This window comes from Periplaneta americana, chromosome 16, assembly GCF_040183065.1.
Source record: "Periplaneta americana isolate PAMFEO1 chromosome 16, P.americana_PAMFEO1_priV1, whole genome shotgun sequence".
Classification (NCBI taxonomy): Eukaryota; Metazoa; Arthropoda; class Insecta; order Blattodea; family Blattidae; genus Periplaneta; species Periplaneta americana.
Window position 1 is genome coordinate 164,922,013 of NC_091132.1, and position 19,559 is coordinate 164,941,571.

Below are 19,559 nucleotides of genomic sequence, written 5' to 3' on the forward strand. Positions count from 1 at the left end.
CAACAATTGTCTTGTGTTAGCTAAAATTGTACTAGGCCCAGTACTCTTTAAATGGAGTTCTGTGGCATCTAAAATGGACGCGCCTTTGTTAATGTAAAATGTGCTATCTCTTTGTTCTGTATTTTTAGGAAGAGCAGAATGACTTGCACACAGTAAATGAGGAGTCAAGGGTGGAGGTAATGGGAGAGGGAAACGAGGTTTTCGCCGAAAGGTGAGTGTGGTGTGTGAGTCTTCACACAGGAGTTCATTGTGTTTGAAATTTCTGTTTCCTTGAACTGTGTAAAAACACCTTCCGAATAACTGTCCTTTTTCCTCTTTTTTTCCTATTTTTCAATATAATTCTTTGCTCCTGTCTCATATTCAGGAGAACTATCCATCTGAATCAACCAGCAGTAATCTGTCATCACAACCACATCCCACTTCTCTTGGTATCCGGTTTCCATAATGTACTGTTAAATCATTTCTTAATGTCCTTCACTAAAAGTGCCTAGATTTTCAAGAAAGTAATGTAGATGGACGTGCAAGAAGTGGGCCTTTACACAGTATTGCAGTCCAGGACTTGAATCTCTCCAACATAATTTCTACAATTTCTTTATAATAGAAGTCTTCATATTTCCTTAGAAAATTATGAACTAACATTTTGAGTCCATTACAAGCGTTTTTATGCTAATAGTTCATTACATATACAAAGTCACTGTGTAACATTAATTTGCTTATTTTATTTATTCATTTGATTATTTATTCTTTTATTATTTGTTTGTTTATTAGTTTATTTATTTATTTATTCATTAAATAATTGATTGGTTAATTATTCATTTGTTCATTTAATTATTTATTTAATTATTTGTTTATTTATTCTTTTCTTTATTTGTTTATTTATTTCTTTATTCACTTATTGATTTATTCATTTATTTATCTGTTCCATCATTCATGCATTCTGACACAGTCTTTCACTTTCACACCACCAGAATTACAACTACAATAATACTTACAGTGGTTCTGGAACAGTGTTGTTTCACCATTTTCTGATTTCTTTCTGTTTGGTCACTGTTTCCCCTTCCACTGCTTCCACTTCAGAGTCCCACTCACACCACTATGTTATTATTCTATTCTTTAACTTTTTGTTAAATTTCACTCCTTGTATATTTTGTGACCTGGTAGAGTGTGAGAGAAGGTCCTATAGCCTTAACTCTGTCAATGTAAATAATTAAATTATTAATATTGGTATTATTATTATTATTATTGTTACTTTTATTATTATTATTATTATTATTATTATTATTAATTTCCAAGTGAATTAAGTTACTGTATTATCTTCCATATCCCTGAGTTCATAATTTCATGATTTGTAAATGAGCCTAACTTTTCCCTTTCTTTTCTAAATACATAGTGGCATTGAAGTGTTGTGATGGAAACTGTAGTCACAATGCGTGATAACTACAATTTTGCGATTTTTCTTGCACACCTATGTGATGAAATATGTAATAGGCCTGCAGATTATTCAATGGTGGATAATAATAGCAAATGTTGTAATATCTTAGTGTGTGTAAATATTTTTTAAATTTGAAGTTATAATTAAATCAAATTAAATCAAGAAGTTAGTCTGCAACATGTGTGATTAGAAATGAATTCCACATTTGTCGATATTCCAAAACATAAGCAAATATCTCAGGAAGTTTTTTTAGAATGTTGCTGCACATAGGCATCTGCTCTCCCCGGTCCACATTTCTGTTTTAGTAATATCTGCTTCTCGGTGCCCTTAGGGGTTTTTAGTAAGTTATTTTACGACGCTTTATCAACATATTCGCTTATTTAGCATCTGAATTAAATCAGTGTGATAATGCCAGTGAAATGAGTCCGGGGTCCAACACCGAAAGTTATCCAGCATTTGCTCATATTGGGTTGAGGGAAAATCCCGGAAAAAACCTCAACCAAGTAACTTGCCCCTACCGCTAATTGAACCTGGGCCATCTGGTTCCATGACCAGACGCGCTGACGGTTACTCCACAGGTGTGGGCCTTAGGTGTTTTCTGTCGTCACTCATGACATGTCAACTTAATGAAAACATAAAGAAAAATCTTTGGTACACCATAGAGTGATAGTTGTCCTTATCACAACCAATAATTGTAATTATTATTTATTTTTTACTCGTAATGTCGTAATAATATTTGATTTGGCTTGGAGTATGAGGGAACTAGCCCACACCTGTGTAGTAATGATCAGTGCGTCTGGCCGCGAATCCCGGTGGCCCGGGTACGAATCCCAGTCGTAGCAAGTAACCTGATTGTGGTTTTTTCCTGGATGTTCCCTCAACCCAATACGAGCAAATGCTAGATAACTTTCGGTGCTCGTCCCCGATTCATTTCACCGTCATTATCACCTTCATTTCATTCAGAAGCTAAATAACCAGAGATGTTGATACAGCGTCGTAAAATAACCCAATAAAATAAAAAAATGAGGCGACTATGTTACACTAAACTCGGCATGCACAACATTAAAATTGCATAGCTGCGTGTCTTGTATCTTAAATAATGTAAATCGTATATGTGTCAATATTCTGCAGTAACAATTAACCATTGCCCTAGTATATTTCGCTATTACGAATGATTTTTAAACAAACTCTTTTCCTCGAAAGTATTGAATAACGCTACTGATTGTCCTAAGGCAAGACAAACTAAGAAGTACAGTGGTTTAGTGATAATAATAATAATAATAATAATAATAATAATAATAATAATAATAATAATAATAATAATAGATGATGATGATGATATCTGAAAGTAGAAGGCACTGGAACTTCACTATAAGCAGTTTAAACGTATTAGAGGGAAATCTAAAGGAAAAACACGGAACTGAAAACCGTCAACTTGCCAGAGTAATTTAACCAGATGAAGAACGTAGGTCGAAAGGAAATATTTTAATTGAAGAAATCCAGACTTTCGGGAAACAAAATTATAAATTCCATTAAATCACAATGAAAATCCGCATACTGATATTTAAAAAGTCATAAATAAATCTCAAATAAGACTGTAATATGCTTGAGATGATTATAATCGTCGTACTCGAACAGTAATGCAAAATTAATGAAATAATTATCACCATAAACAATGATTAATAATGAAACTATTTATCATTTTGTAGAACTGCGAGGCGAACCTAGCAGCAGAAATTGTAATGAAGCTCCGAGTCCCACTGTTGACCATGCTATTTGCCAGCTTGTATAATCTCGTAAGCAACGCTTTAGACAGAGGTTTATTAAAAGGAAAAGTCAACATTGTGTTAACAACGTGGTGTAATCCTTGTAAAACTTGATTCACAGGTGAAGACCAATATGCCGAGACAATTTTGATACTTCCAACATTAATCATAAATTAATTATACAAGAATGTACCTCTATGTTTCTCTAATAGTGATATACCTCCTCATGTTATAGGTTTGCTTGGATTTGAATATTCAACAATTCAGTATTTGTTTACTGCAGCAATTCTATAGACTGATAAATATTTGCTTTAGGATTGCAGCTACCTTTGAGAGGACTTTGTCGGAGTCGTGTAACCTGAAGAAACACAAATTATTGCACACTGGTGAGAAACTTTTCAAGTGTGATGTTTGTGACAAGTGTTTCTCGCAGTCGGATAGCCTGAAGGAACACAAATTATTGCACACTGGAGACAAACATTACAAGTGTGATGTTTGTGACAAGTATTTCTCGCGTTCGTATAATCTGAAGACACACAAATTATTGCACACTGGAGAGAAACGTTTCAAGTGTGATGTTTGTGACAAGTGTTTCTCGCATTCGCGTAACCTGAAGGAACACAAAATTTTCCATACTGGTGAGAAACGTTTCAAGTGTGATGTTTGTGATAAGTGTTTCTCGCAGTCTGGTAGCGTGAAGAAACATAAATTATTGCACACTGGAGAGAAACCTTTCAAGTGTGGTGATTGTGACAAGTGTTTCTCGCAGTCTGTTAGCCTGAAGAAACACAAATTATTGCACACTGGAGTGAAACTTCACAAGTGTGATGTTTGTGACAAGTGTTTCTCGCACTCTTGTAACTTGAAGAAACACAAATTATTATTGCACACTGGAGAGAAACCGTTCAATTGTGGTGTTTGTGATGTCTCTTTCTCGCTATTGAGTCAGTTAAGATCCCATTTACGGCGGCACACAGGCGATAAACCTTTCAAATGTGATGTTTGTGGGAAGTTGTTCTCGCATTTGAGTTCCATGGGATATCATAAACGCTGTCACACAGGCGAAAGACCTTTTAAATGCAATGTTTGTTGTAAGTTTTATACAAGTTCTAGTAACCTAAAACGTCATGAACGCGTGCATACCGGCGAGAAGCCTTTCAAATGTGATGTTTGTGGCATTTCATTCTCTCAGTTTGGTGGTGTAAGATATCATAAACGCCTTCACTCAGGCGAGAAACCTTTCAAATGTGATTGTTGTGGTATTTCTTTTACAAGTTCTAGTAACCTAAAGAGTCATGAACGCCTGCATAAAGGCGAGAAACACTTCAAATGTGATGCTTGTGGTAAGTATTTCTCTCAGTTGGGTGGCCTAAAAGTTCATGAACGCCGGCATGGAGACGAAAAATCTTTCAAATGCGGTGTTCGTATTCAGTGATTACCTCATTCAAGGAGTTTAAAAAGCCATAAACTGGCTAGAAAATTTCTAATTGTAATGACGGAAATGAGTTTCGCTATCACATATAGTTTAAGTTTTCATGAACTTAAACATATTGTTAAAAACCCTTATGTAATTTTTATGTTTAGAATTTCTGTCGGTAGGGTAACCTAAAAAGACATGAACGCCTATAGGCGAAAATTTTTCTTTCTTTTGCAAGATTACTTTAAGTATGTTTTCAAACATACTAACGAAAAGATTTGGTAATGCGATGTCTGTTAAATGTGTATTTCTCAATCCTAAGAACGTCATGGACTCTTTCACGTGCGAGAAGTTTTAGGCCTGGTCCACAATAAACCTGGAACGGAAACGACAACCAGAACGGAAATACCGTTAAATATATAGATTGAAAGTGGACATTTGCAATTAAAGAGAAACTTATATCACTCTGTTCTCAGATAAGTATTTTCTAATCATATTTGTTGTAGCAAGGAGTGCTTAACTTGATATCTTCATACGTGGTGTCTAACTCAGGAATTCAGTAGAATCATTTTTAGTATTATTCTACGTTTATCTGAACAGATTACCACGTGATTTCAATTCTTAAATACTTTGTCATATATTTTGAAGTATGTTAACCTATGTTTATGTTAACTGGTTTGTACTCATGTGAGAACGCCATTAGTAATTTATACTCCAATTATCTCTAAATCCGTAATGTCGACTTTACATATCGTTATTCACATACTTATTGATATGCATTGTCGTTTCAGTTCTTGGTTTATTGGGAATCATAAAATACTTGTAGTCATATAATGTAGGTAAACCTAGAAATTTTATTAAAAGTAACGCTAATTTTACAAATTGATCAAGTTATTTTTGCAGAAATAAATTGTTGAGTTCCGAAGTTTATGCTCCTATGCAAGATTGTGTCAGCAAAATAGCAGAACCCATTTGTAGTGGCAGTAATGTGTAACCCTGAAGTAGTGTCGAGTGTGACATTGAATTTACCGAAATGGAGAACAATTAATTTATTATACATTTGAACGAAACATTAAAAAATATTGGGGACAGAGGTAGGCCATTGAAGAAGAAAAAAATTGTTCACAAAAATATTCGCAGAGGGAATTGCAAAATATAAGCAGAACATTGGGATATAAAAATTTTGAATGGAAGAAAAATACATAATCGTAACAAGATAACGGGGAAGAAGTTTTGGACAACATGGAGAAGAATGTTTCTAATACGACAGATAGATGTTATGGAATTCGAATTTCAACATTGCACCCTTTGTCTCGGATGATAATGCAAATCGAAGAACTTTAAATACAGGAAACATATGTTGCAAACCGCCAAAGGGCTGTTATCTGTGCATTTCGAATTGGCGGCTCAAGGTCAAGCAACGGACTGCATTTGCTACGTGTGATCACCCCAATTCTGATCCATTCTCGTCAACTAAATTCAGCTGGGAGAGCCGGAATTATCAGTGCTTCAGTTCACAGTTTTGACTTCAGTGACTCGTGCGTGATTTGTACGTGACCTTGATCCGCCAGATCGATAGTAGCAACAGAAGGAGTAGTATTGAGTACTCCACACAGGGAGAAACAGAAATTCTGCTACAGACCATTATGAAACTAGTGAGATATTTCTACAGGTCACAGGATATCAGTCAAGCTATGCCTGGGGGGAAGGATTTTGTCCCAGTTAGAAAGGTTGATTAGAAAATGAAAGTAACACAGTACTGTTTAATCTGACGAATATGAGCCACCATAACACAACGTGCAGTATACGCCATATGTTTGTAACGGTATGTATGGAAAGACTGTATTAGAGTATTAAGGGTACAGTAAATTATTTGTGTACTTGTTTGTGTTATTGAGTTTTGTAATTACGTGTGAGTTTCTCAATGTCTGTTATCCTTAGAATGCTATCGTCATTGAGTGGTACTGAATTTGCTACTATTATTACTAATTGTGTAATAGGTGAAAAAATTGTTTTTGAGCTCTATGTCAGTTTCAGAATGTAATATTTCTTTCCTTCTCTCTTTGTAATTTTATTTGTTTAGGTTGCCTTTTTGCTTCAAATCTTTATTTGAAGAAAATAAGCGAAGGTGAAATATAAAATCATTTAGTCCTAAGTAGAAGAACATTTTTCTCATTATAATTACCTTTGGTTTCTTTACTTTTTTTGTTACTGTTTCTAATTTCCATTCATATCGAGTAAATTGACAGGGAAAGAAAAGCAATAAATCTACCTACAAGAAAATATTTGTGAATATAATTTAAATGCTTTCCTTATTTTATTTACTTGGTTCCTTTGTTTGTTGGTTAATTTTACTTAAATGTAAAGCAACGGATTGTTATGAATCTTGGTATTAGTGGCAGGCCTAGAATGCACCAACCAATCTGCAAATATGTTTGACACAACATATTGTGCTGAACAATATCGTGCTACTGTGTTTAACTAATCAGCAACATTTCAATTGATGGTAAAGATAGCGCGAGAACAGCTCAGGCAGGAAGGAAAACTTTCTCTAATAAGAAAAGTCTTTGAAATTTGGCTTCAAAAGTCGATTGGAAATTTATTACTGGATTTTCAGAGTAAGAATTCTCTCCAGCTGCAACTGGAGGTGTTTTGGTCGAATTTCGTACAGTTTCTTTCCTGAATATGAGGTGAGTTCCCCGTTTTCTTGCTTCTTTCTCCATTCGTTCGTTTACTACAATTTAATCTTCATCTCTCGTACTGGGTCTTCCTTTGATATTTGACCTTCAGCTTCAACTTCGTCCTTATATGTATTCTGGATCCTTGTCACTGTCACAGATTTCATCATCAAACTCTACATTGTCTTCAGCAGTATCATCTGAATTTTCATCTATAATTCGCATAACATTGTCAGCATCATCACGTAAGTTTTTATCCTTTGTTACTGTGTTAGATAAAATACATTTACAAGAAATAAATAGACTGCACTGACAGAAAATTTTATATTAATATAATTGGTACGTAAATTTGAGGTATACATCCAAATACATCTTATAATAACTTGGCTAAGTGTGTAAGTTGTAACCTCCTGTCAGCAACTGACAGATGGAGGCATAGCTAGAAGGAGGAGGGGCTCGTTTGGTGTAAAATGTAGTGAGGATGAATTGATGACCCATTTGTACGTCAAAATTACGTTTGATAACATTCTAGGGTTAATGTAGGCATATATCGAAGGAATTAAATAGTTACAAAATGCTTAACACGTGTTTTTTTACGAAATGACCTCCATCAATATTCCTTTGTAAGGACATTATATAATCGGAAGATGAGATAACTGGTTTGAAGAATGTATATAAAATTTATATTCTTCTTCGCATTATAAAGACAAAAAATATATATTTAATTTCCGTTACGTCTAGCCTCGTAATGAGTATGGGTTGTAGCCAGGGCTGGGAAAAATACTGACATCCAAGTATTTCAAATACAAATACAAAATACTTAAAGAAATTGTATTTGAAAAACAAACACAAAATACTTTTAAAAAATTAACCAAAATACACTTGTATTTCAAATACTCGATACAATATATAGGCCTAAAAAATAAAAATATTACTGAAAATCTAAAATATCATACTAACATTAAAAGTATTTTTATCTCGACGTTTTATATTAACATTGTAACTGAACATTCTTCCTTTACCCAGTCACCAATGAAATTATGCTACGTATGAATAATTACTGCTTCCTTTCAAAAAAACCAGTTTCTCAAAATGTTTATCAGATAAGAATCCCCTTGCTTGGAAATGAATAAATCCTGCAAAACAGAACAGTGTTTCTACAGGCGCAGAGCAACACAAAGTTGTATTATACTTTATAAAAGCTTGTTTCACTGTTGGGTAATTCTCTGGAGTGCACATGGTTGTCCCTTTGCCATTGAAGAATTGTATGAGCTCATACTCCGCAGTAGACAAGTTCTTTTCTTTTCCAAGTCTGTTGTACTTGAGTTGAAGACATAAAAATTGTTTCGTCTGAACTGACCAAAGATGTAGCAGAGAAATGCTCAGCTGATTTCACGCACATATTCTGTATTCTCTTCTTATCATTTGATGAGGCAGTGTCAGGTAGCAATCTCATCTTCAATGATGGGTGGAAGCAAGCTGTCAAAATAGCTCAATTTGCTTCTGGGGTCAGATCAAACATCGCTTTAAATCTTGACGGAAGCAAACTTATTAGGATTAGAGTTACTTGGAATAGATGGCGTAGACTGCTAGATAACAGAATATGTAATCTGTTTTTGAGGGAAATTAATGTGGACAAAAGTTGGCCGTAATAGCACGTCTTCTCATTTTGCATTAAATCAAGGGCTACGGCAGTGGGTTTCAGAACTGTACAATACTCTTAAAGATACTGAAACTCAATATCTTTGAAGATTGGCAATCCCAGTTTTTCACATATACTGTTTATATCATGTTTGAATTGCAGTATTTGAGAGATTGGGTCATAAAGAGAATTCCATCGAGTTGGGCAAGGAAACTTTAATGAATATTTCAAGACATCTGATCTAATTTCTGAGGATTTGGGTCTCCTAGATGCATTCCATAATGCTGAACATTTAGCGAGTGTTGGGTGATGGATCCTTGATGCTGTTGGAGATTTCTTTATGGCATTAAGGAAATCAGTTGTGGCACGAAAACTAAGTGTATGGCTAGCACATCTGAAATGGGTAGGCAAATAAGACAAAAGTTCATTCTTCAAATCCAAATCCAAAACTTGAAGGACAAGAAGAAGAAAAAAGTATTTTGAGTATTTGAAATAGAAAAGTACATCAATTTTATGTATTTAAATACAAAATATATTACAAACTCTTTGGTTTGAAGGGTATGTTTCGCAAGTGTTCTTGTAGCCTAATGGTTAAGGGTATGGCCACACGAGCTACATTTGTCGCAAGTTTTCTGCTACAAATGAAGCTGCTGTAATTGTCGCAAAATGGGTGGCCACACGGGCGCTACAATTACTGCCAGTTTCTGCGATAAATGTCGCTACGTGTGGCCACATGTAATGCCACACAGAGCGACATTTGTAGCTAGTTCTTTTGCGTTTTGCAGCATTCAGCAGTAGCGTAGTGGAAGGTTTCTTCCGAGATGGATTATGAAGCCAAAGTCGCTTTTCTGTGTGTTGTTAGTGTACGTTATTACGGTCACACACAACTGAAATGCGCATGAGAAGAAAATTTATAGCAGTGCCATAAAGTTAACTTTTATTCCTGCGTCGATTTTACAACAGGCAATATTGTTCGTCAGTAACAATCGGAAGTACGGTGTGGGCGAAGGGTTTGCTGAAAGGCTGTATGAAGATCTAATTTCTCGTGGTTCTGTAGAAGGGTCATTGGGATTGTACGACAGATTAGACATGCTCTTCCCTTGTCAATACACGAATTTCTGAAGCATCTCCAAGTAAAAAGGAGTTTTAAACATGACCCAAAACACAACTCAAAGAGGCAATCTGTTTGTAACATATTTGAGATATCTGTCTTGTAATTTTTTTTTTTTTTTTTTTTTTTTTTTTTTTTAAACCAAATGAAGTCGCTGTGAAGGGTTTACTGGAACGCTATTGTATAGACTTTATTATTGAAGGAAACCTTTGGTCGAAAATGAAAGAAAAAAAATGTGTACTCTCAAAGAACGGTATTTTGAAAAGAATTGCGGCAATTTAAACTTGACCCTTATATCCCAAAATACTACTCAAAGTGGAAATGTCTTTATAAACAATACTGACTTGTGAGGTGTGTCCTGCAAAAGAATTGTACTTTTTTTTACCAAACAAAATTGCTGTGAAGGGTTTGCTAGAACAATTTTGTATATAGTAGGATCGCTCTTTGGATCCCCAGTTAATGACAGAGGCTACCGCACGCTGAGCGGTTGTCTTTTGAAGTAAGACGGTCCCCCCAACCTTTTCTGTCCACTCGGGGGATGGGGTAGTCTCTGTTTCCGCTTTCTGAGGCAAACATAAATGTTGCCAATTCTCCCCTGAATGCTAAAACTAACTGCAGTCTTTCTTAATATGTTCAGACAATTCACAAGTGCTTTTGTTCGCTGTTTGAAAGTCTTCTGCAATTTTATTATTATTATTATTATTATTATTATTATTATTATTATTATTATTATTATTTCGTGGAGTATATTGTAAATTACTTAGTTTTTTACAACCCCAAGATAGCAATGATAGATAAACAGCAATTTTAAAGACATAATTAACTTTATTAGGACAATAATATAACCCTGCCCAACCCCATACCCATCAAGGGAGTTATGTTGCAGGATATCAAATCAGCCATGCAGTAAGAAACATGCAGTGGAGGAGCTCGCAGGCTCATATGGACACGTTGTGTTACGATTTCCTCCGTATCACTGTGTTCTAAATCCTTTGGGAATGTTAATGCTCGCAACTGCGAGGTTATATCAGCGTCACCGGTGTGCCGGAATTTTATCCCGCGGGAGTTCTTTTACATGTCAGTAAATATACTAACATGAGCCTGTCGCATTTAAGCATACAAACGCCATCGACCTAGCCCGGGATCGAACCCGCAATCTCGGGCATAGAAGGTCATCGCTATACCAACTGCGCCAACCAGGTCTACCTTCGGAAATGATCTGGCATCAACTGAAGTCTTATGTTAGGAAAAACAATATTATCCCGACTTGAGTTTAGTGTGTTAACTTCTGCGTGATGGAGCTCCAACAATCGGTCCTCATAATTGGTCCTCCTGTATTCAACATGCAATTAAAACGGAAGGGAATTATATGAAGCACGACAGGGACAGTAACCAAGAGAGATTTGTGATTCCTTTAGGAGAGAGTGACGACGAATAGAGGTAAGAGAAGAAAAATGCCATGTTTTATTACATAACATTTCAGATTTCGCTGCGAATTTAGACACGAAACACAAATTGACGATATTCTTTCTGTGTTATTATTATTATTATTATTATTATTATTATCATTATTATTATTATTATTATTATTATTGATATAGTCTAAGTATGGAAATATATTAGTTTGAAGAAGTTGACCGTACAATTATTCTACAAGGATCTTTATACACACAGTAACTCAAAATTAACCATTCATTAATTCGTGATTGATTGCATGAAAGTACAATTTGTTGTATAGAAATAAATATACCGTACGATTGTTTCATACCCAAGTGGCGAAGTCAATGTAAAACGTGACAACTGCGCGCCTAGAAATTTCCGCACGCGTCCCTTAATGACCGGGGTGAACCGTGCGGCTAAGTTCTTCTAGCAGCAAAAGAGACCGACTGGGGATCCTTTGAAAAATCCTACTATACATTTTATTATTGAAGAATTCTTTAGATCGAAATTTAAAGAAGAAAAATGTATGTACTTTTTAAAGAAAGATATTTTGAAGAGAGTTAAAAAAATAGGGCAACACAGCTGGACTATACATAAGCAAAGCAATATTTATTGGCACCGTATTGTTAGTAACAAAATATGTTATATATATTGGCATCGTATTGTTATAAATCTGTCATGATAATAATTTCTCGTCTAAATGTCAATCTCCCTCTCTACTTCACTCCCTCATAAACACAAGTTAATTCTGTTGTTATGATTACATATACATACTGAGAATTTCAACCATTAGAAAAACGGGTTTTCCTTCAAATTTGAGAATGCCTTTCTCCCATTGTAGGCCTACATCTTATCCAATAGAAAACAGAGTTTACGATCTCTTAAACATGATAGATCACGTTTCTCAGATTATTAAATTTCGGGGGAGGGGGAAACTGAAAGGTGAATCTTAGGGTATGTTACAGTTTCATGTCTCATAAAGTTTTTTTTTACCAACAAAAGAAAATTTTAACGCTAAAAGATAAGCGGGGTGGTACAAATTTCGATATCTTATAGCTAATTCGAGAGACAAATTTCACTGCACTCATCAATGTCACTTGTTTTATTTTTTAAATACATTAGGCCTGAATAAAATGCCAAGGTGTTGTATGGCTGGCTGCAAATTCAATTACCAGAAAGGAACTTAGTGGCGATATTTAGTTTTCCTTGTGGTGAAATAACAAAAAACAGGAGTAAGATTAAGAAAATAGTATTTAAAATTAACTTACGCGTATATCCATACGCATTTGTTAATTTACATTGCGCTAAATTATTGTAATACTCTACTGTAAAATGAATAACTTTGATTTGTTATTTCACTCTTTTTAAAGTCTTAATCTGTGTGTCCTTTACATGACATTTGATTTTCGCTTTCTATCCCATTCATAAAAAATTAAAGTATAACCATTAATTTTACACGGTTGTTTGTACTTTTATTACATTTTTTTTTGTTTTCTTTTGCATGATATTTATTCTTTATTTATTGTCAGTTAGTAGATAAAAGTCTTTTGACATGTATATTCTTTGACTCGCTGAGTCTCCTCTGGGAATTAGTAAAGCGGAAATAAATATTAATATAAATTTAAAGTTTAAAAATATGGATTTCATAATAAGAAATTCCCAGTAACTAACAACAATGTTAATTCGTTTAAGGTGGAAAATTATTGGTCACGAATAGACCTAACATGTCAGACGGCGCCAAACTTGCTACACTTACTGCTCCATGTGGCCACTTCCATTTAACTCAATGCTGTCTATAATTCCAGCTACATTTGTCGCAGAAAGTTGCTACAAATGTAGCTGCACGTGTAGCCACCCATGTCGGTAGGTGTGGCCACCCAACAGCAGTCAATGTCGCAGAAAAAATGGACCCGGACCCATTCGAGTTGCGACACGACCTTGGGATGCGCCAAACTTGCTACATTTACTGCTCCGTGTGGCCGCTTCCATTTAACTCAATGCTGCCTATAATTCCAGCTACATTTGTCGCAGAAAACTTGCTACAAATGTAGCTCGTGTGGCCGTACCCTAAGGCTATGGAGGACAGAAATGAACGTCGGTGGTTCGAGTCTCGTCACTGGCAAGGTAAGTAAAAATGTGTGTTAATGATAAGGTATGTAATGTAGATATAAAATTAGGTAGTAGAAATAAAGTAGTTGTGTGCGGTGAGAGGGGGAAAAGGATGGAGGAATGAGAGTGTAGAAGAGTCTGCGAGGGAGGTAGAGGGAGTGGAAAGAGAGGATACGAGATAAATGATAATTTTTCTTTTTTGTTTCTCCTTATAGCGTTTTATAAAGTGTTGTGATTTTAGATTTTTTTTCTCGCAAATGGTGCGTTTGTCTTCAGTATGGTTCAGGATATTTTATTGCTTTGTTTGTAGTTTTTTTCTCTTTTTTTTTGGCGCTGCTCCTGTACGGAAGCGCGCTCGAGTTAAAAATGACAGCAGCTTAAACACGTCAAAATACGATGTAACTCGTAATTTCCGCCAGAAAATTCGTCACCCGTCCAAGACTTTACCCTTTCGCTACATTGAAATTCCATCAATTTTGACGGAATTTCCGTCCAGTTGGCAACCCTGGTGTCTAGTTGCTACATTCACGGCAGCTTTGATTTCTTTCGATGACTAGATGTCCAAGCAAACGACGTTCTCTCGTGAATGTCGTGGTTATATACTTATGCAATTCCGCACGTATTTGTTTCGTAGGATTACAATTGCTTAAGAGGTAAGCTGCAAAATTTCATCTCCCATGTATATAACACAACATAAACTTCAGACTACAATATAACCGTCATTTTGTTTTCAATATATCTGTGTTACTATTACCACTGTATCGTGGCACGTTCTTGTTTGACAAATTATAATATTAAATAAGGGGGAAAAGAACTCGCCACTTTACCCCATTATCTCCTTCCTTACTTACCTCATGACTGATGGCTTATATATGTTATTTATGATATTCCAACCTGACTAAGGACAGTTGGTTAAACAACAATCATACGATGTTTAAACTGATATTTACACTGATTTTTGGTGAATATTACTTATGTCCCAGACACTATAGGAACTTCATAGAATACCTTGAAAATGCCTTGGATTTATAGTACTGATCAATAGAAATTAATGTGATCACTGGGATAGCTGTACGCCCACCCAAAGCGCCCTAAATGCATACCTTATAAACGATAATAGTCGCGAGTGAATGAAGAATACGGCCATATTCCTTTAATGTAACAGTCGCTTCCAGTGTCGCCAACATAGTAATAATACTACACACCTAATCAAACCTGACCTAAGCTCTCTCGTAATACTACACATTTGATCTAACCTAACCTGTCACACAATACACACCTAATCTAACATACTCTATCCTGTCACATAATACTATGCACCTGTAGTAACATTGCTCACATTTAATATAATTTCGTTTGTTTGTATTGCTGGCTCTGCTTCTCGTGTCAGCACCATCTAGTGTAAGTGGATCACAATTCGAGAAAGGAAATATTCTGACGACTTTCATAATAATTACATTTATTTCGTCCAGTATACATTTTGTGATAAATGTGTTGATGTAATAATAAATTATATATGCGCACACACACACACACACACACACACACACACACACACACACAAAATAAGATTTAAAATGTGCTGTGGATGTGATAAAAGTATTGTAAATTGGTTTATAGCGGCACATTGACAGTGATAATAGTGTGAATTATTCGTTCATTGGTTGGTGGATACTCTGTATTGACCGATATTTTTTTAAACACTTTACTAGCGCACGGACTATTTCGCATCTTCGAAGTTGCTATAATATGTATGAGTTTTGTCCACACCTGTGTAGTAATGGTCAGCGCGTCTGGCTGCGAAACCAGGTGGCCCGGGTTCGAATCCCGGTCGGGGCAAGTTATCTGGTTGAGGTTTTTTCCGGGGTTTTCCCTCAACCCAATACGAGCAAATGCTGGGTAACTTTCGGTGCTGGACCCCGGACTCATTTCACCGGCATTATCACCTTCATATCATTCAGACGCTAAATAACCTAGATGTTGATACAGCGTCGTAAAATAACCCAATAAAATAAAAAAAAATGTACGTGTTTTACTTACGAAGTTCCACATTTTCCCTTTGCAAGAAGGAGCGTGATACCAGAATTAAACAGTAATAGAATTAGATTGGCGAGAATAAAAAAAAAATTAAAAAAAAAAACGAAAGGGAATTATACTGTAATCCATGAACGAAAAATCCATCCAATACAAACAGCGCAAATTTTAGCATCCCTGATAAGTGAGAAATTACAGTCCTCTTCTCATAGTTGTTTCCTGTTGGCAAGCCCGATTCTGATATTGACATAATTAGTAATGCAGAAGTCTTTGTGATTATTTTGGAAATGAAAATCGTTGTATTTGCAAGTAAATTGTGGTACTAGTGCAGTCTGAAGGATTGTGTATATTCTCTACATTGGTATTTATTTGTTATGGAACATACCATTATTGATGCCCGCTATTCAGTGCTGTGACATGGTGCAAATAAGTGTAATACAATTTTTGTCATTCTTGCTTCCTTTTCGAGAAAGAAAATTGTTTTACATGAAACACTTCATAGCGTATTTTGAGAAAGCTATTGAATTAATTCCCAACGTGCGCAGTCAGTTTAAGAGACCAACGTATTGTGATAATTATTGGTTGAAAGTATTTTACTTTTGTCCTTAGAGCAGCTGGCTACGGACTGGAAGGTCCGGGGTTCGATCCCAGGTGGTGACAGGATTTTTTCTCGTTGCCAAACTTTCAGAACGGCCTCGAGGTTCACTAAGCCTCCTACAAAACTGAGTACCGGGTCTTTCCCGGGGGTAAAAGGCGGCCAGAGCGTGGTGCCGACCACACCACCTCATTCTAGTGCCGAGGTCATGGAAAGCATGGGGCTCTACCTCCATGCCCCCCAAATGTCTTCATGGCATGTTACGGGGATACCTTTACCTTAAAATGTGCACAAATTTGATCCGACAAATTTAAATTTCGTTTTGCAAACGAATTTTAAAACGTAATGCAATGTGACAAGTTTATAAAGGTTATTGCATGAAGAGAGACAAATATAGGGGTCTTAAGCCCAGGTACCCTGGATAGTTGACATGTTCGAAACGACGGATGAGAAAACGAGAAATGTAAGCGTAACCCACATCATTGATTTTAAAGTCGTCTCGGGAAATTTGATTTCTTGTGTGTAGGTTTACTGGTTACCACTTTAAAAATGAAAGTGGGAGCGAACTATTCCTAATTTCCTGAAGAAAATGCTTCCAGTAGGACAAACGGAGTTTTTTTTATTTCTAATAAGTTGATTTGTATATCGTAAAATAAGCTTTTCTTAATTCCTGTGTTCACCGAATATTTAATTAAAATTAAATCAGAAGAGTTTAAAATTATTATTTTTAACTTCGTTTTACCTAAAATAGCATAGCGGAGTTTTAAATGTTTTAAATATTTTTAACGTGAAATAATCATTATTATTTTCGTTCTCCAGAATATTCAGATGAAATGAGAGAGTAGCAATATTTCTTAATCTCTTAATTTCATTTTGAAATAAGCGTATCTTATTGTCTGTATTCTCTGAACATTTAATTAAAATTAAGTTGTATTTTAATTTCACAAGATTGTGTTAGCGTGATATTAGCTGTGTTCATTCTCTGTTCTTTGAGTTTAAACTCAAACAATTAAACGGTAGCTCATATGTATTTCTTCTTACGTGAATAGAAACTATATACATACAATGACTTTCTACAACCCTACTCAGAACTAGCCATGTGAAGGGGCTGTTGAGGAGCACACAATCTGATGTGCACTCACTACGGGTTACATTATCTGACAATGTTTTATGATTCGAATTTTTTATACACTGTAATCGGTAATCTCATCAGACTCATTCCAATGTAATAAGTTGAAATGTTTCGGAAAAATGAATGGCTTTCATTGTTATTTAATTTTACACATAATTTGGACGAAGTTACTTGCCATCAGTGCTGTTATGGAGGCCATACGGGACCATACATCGTATGAGAACCTACAATTTTTTTAATTGTATGGGAAAAAGAAAATTTTGTCTGTACAGAGCGATCTGACATATGGGTGGCTAAGTTTAGTGTGCGGACATCTGTACAAATCTTAGATCTTCTCTTGTTGTTCTAATGTATTTTGTTTGATGTTCATAAACAAAAATTGACCACCTCTGCAGCACTGGAATCCAGAATTATATAAAATAATGGTTGAAAAACAAGAAGTGCTGCAAATATACCTATACTCCAAATTCATCGAGACAAATGTGCATCTATGCTTGTGTTATATGGTGTATTCTTTAAAGCAAGCTTGTTATACAATTAAAATGTAAAGCAAAACAATTTCTTGACTTGTTTGATATAAAAAAGCATTAAATGTCAGTCGGAGAGATAGAGAGAAGAGAGTAAAATATATTTCAAGGTAGAAAACAAAGGGGTGGGGTGTATGGCCAAGAGAAAAATTACCACGAGAGCACTGGTTGCCATGATACACTACCACTATCTCAGTACTACAGCTGAACTGATATTATGACTAGTAACTATAAGTGGTAGTGAGGAGCTGCTATAATATATGAAAGAACTATATGATATGTAAGCAGTTGTATCCCAACTTGTTCTGTTAACTCAGTGGTTATGGTCATGGAAGGATAAGAAGAACTTCACATTCGTAGGGGTTCGAATACTGGCCAGATCAAAAATAACTGTAAATTGTAAAATAGAATAAGTTAGAACAAGGAGAAGAAGGTAACTTAGATAGTAATAGGACGTATTATGTTATATCATATTACGTAAATATGCTTGACATGTTTGCAATCGTCGTGTTCGATCAGTAATGCAAAATTAATCAAATCATTATCACCATGCACCATGCTTAGTAATGCAACTATTCATATCCACAGCTCTGGAGTAACGGTCACCGCGTCTGGCCGCGAAACCAGGTGGCCCGGGTTCGAATCCCTGTCGGGGCAAGTTACCTGGTTGAGGTTTTTCTGGGGTTTTCCCTCAACCCAATACGAGCAAATGCTAGGTAACTTTCGGTGCTGGACCCGGACTCATTTCACCGGCATTATCACCTTCATTTCATTCAGGCGCTGAATAACCTAGATGTTGATACAGCGTCGTAAAATAACCCAATGAAAAAAAGATAAAGACTAGTCAGTATTTTGTAGAAGTTAAAAACAGAGCAGGAAGTAGTTGCTGAATTAGACATTAAGCCTAGAATAATTATGTAGAGATGAAATTACTGTAGATTGAATTATTTTATGCTACAGTAAGATTTATTTATTTAATTCACTCAACAATGTAATTACAGAGTAGAGAAAGGTGAAAATAACAGTAGTAATACATATAATAATGGTAATTTAAACTTAAACTGTTACAATCCGATACTACTCAACAATAGATATCAAGCAAATATTACATGTAAATCTCGGTAAACAAAAACAAAAGTATTTACAGTATAAAGAAAACTTAGATTATATTAAAGTAATAGAGCAAGTGATGAACTGCAAATAACTAGTCACAGATTAATAACAATAATACCACAGTCTACTATATACAGTCGCGAAGCTCAATATATAGTAAAAATGCAAACATGGGTAGTTGCCCACCACTAGGATCGCTAGTATCGCCTCATCATCATCATCACAGATCTCTCCTAGCAGATTGCAAAATATGTTACAGTTTCGTTGTGTTCTTTTGGAAAAGTTAACACCTTCCTTCCATTATTGAAATATATAATGGATAAAGTTCATTTATTATTTAATGAAGTATATTAAATTCCACCATAAACTCGAAAATACCTGCAAGAAATAAGTTAATATTATTTTTGTTTGTGCAAAACGAACTGAAATTTGCTATAATCGCTTCACTCATTCAAGATTATAGCGATAATGAACTATGTAACCAATAAATATTAATTTGCATTTCCCTTTACAACAATAATATAATAACAATAATAATGGAAATATGAATTAATGGGAGTAAC

The 19,559-nt window shown here is 35.2% G+C and overlaps 2 protein-coding genes across 7 annotated transcripts in view; both read left to right on the forward strand.

The window, feature by feature from the left end:
• LOC138691759 (zinc finger protein 493-like) overlaps positions 1-7,891 on the forward strand; it is a 114,186-nt gene extending 106,295 nt beyond the window's left edge. The window contains exons 5-6 of one of the 4 annotated variants that reach the window (XM_069814106.1): positions 129-211; positions 3,514-7,891. In XM_069814106.1, coding sequence (XP_069670207.1) covers positions 129-211; positions 3,514-4,633 — 1,203 coding nt within the window. In that variant the 3' untranslated portion in view covers positions 4,634-7,891. Of the gene's footprint in view, positions 1-128; positions 212-3,433 lie in introns of all 4 variants that reach the window. The other 3 variants (XM_069814108.1, XM_069814107.1, XM_069814110.1) reach the window with 3 other exon arrangements.
• A 5,493-nt stretch (positions 7,892-13,384) lies between these two features.
• LOC138691761 (zinc finger protein 431-like) overlaps positions 13,385-19,559 on the forward strand; it is a 35,305-nt gene continuing 29,130 nt past the window's right edge. For 2 of the 3 annotated variants that reach the window (XM_069814111.1, XM_069814113.1), the window contains exon 1: positions 13,385-13,610. In XM_069814111.1, coding sequence (XP_069670212.1) covers positions 13,562-13,610 — 49 coding nt within the window. In that variant the 5' untranslated portion in view covers positions 13,385-13,561. Of the gene's footprint in view, positions 13,611-14,143; positions 14,249-19,559 lie in introns of those variants that run through there. The other variant, XM_069814112.1, reaches the window with a different exon arrangement.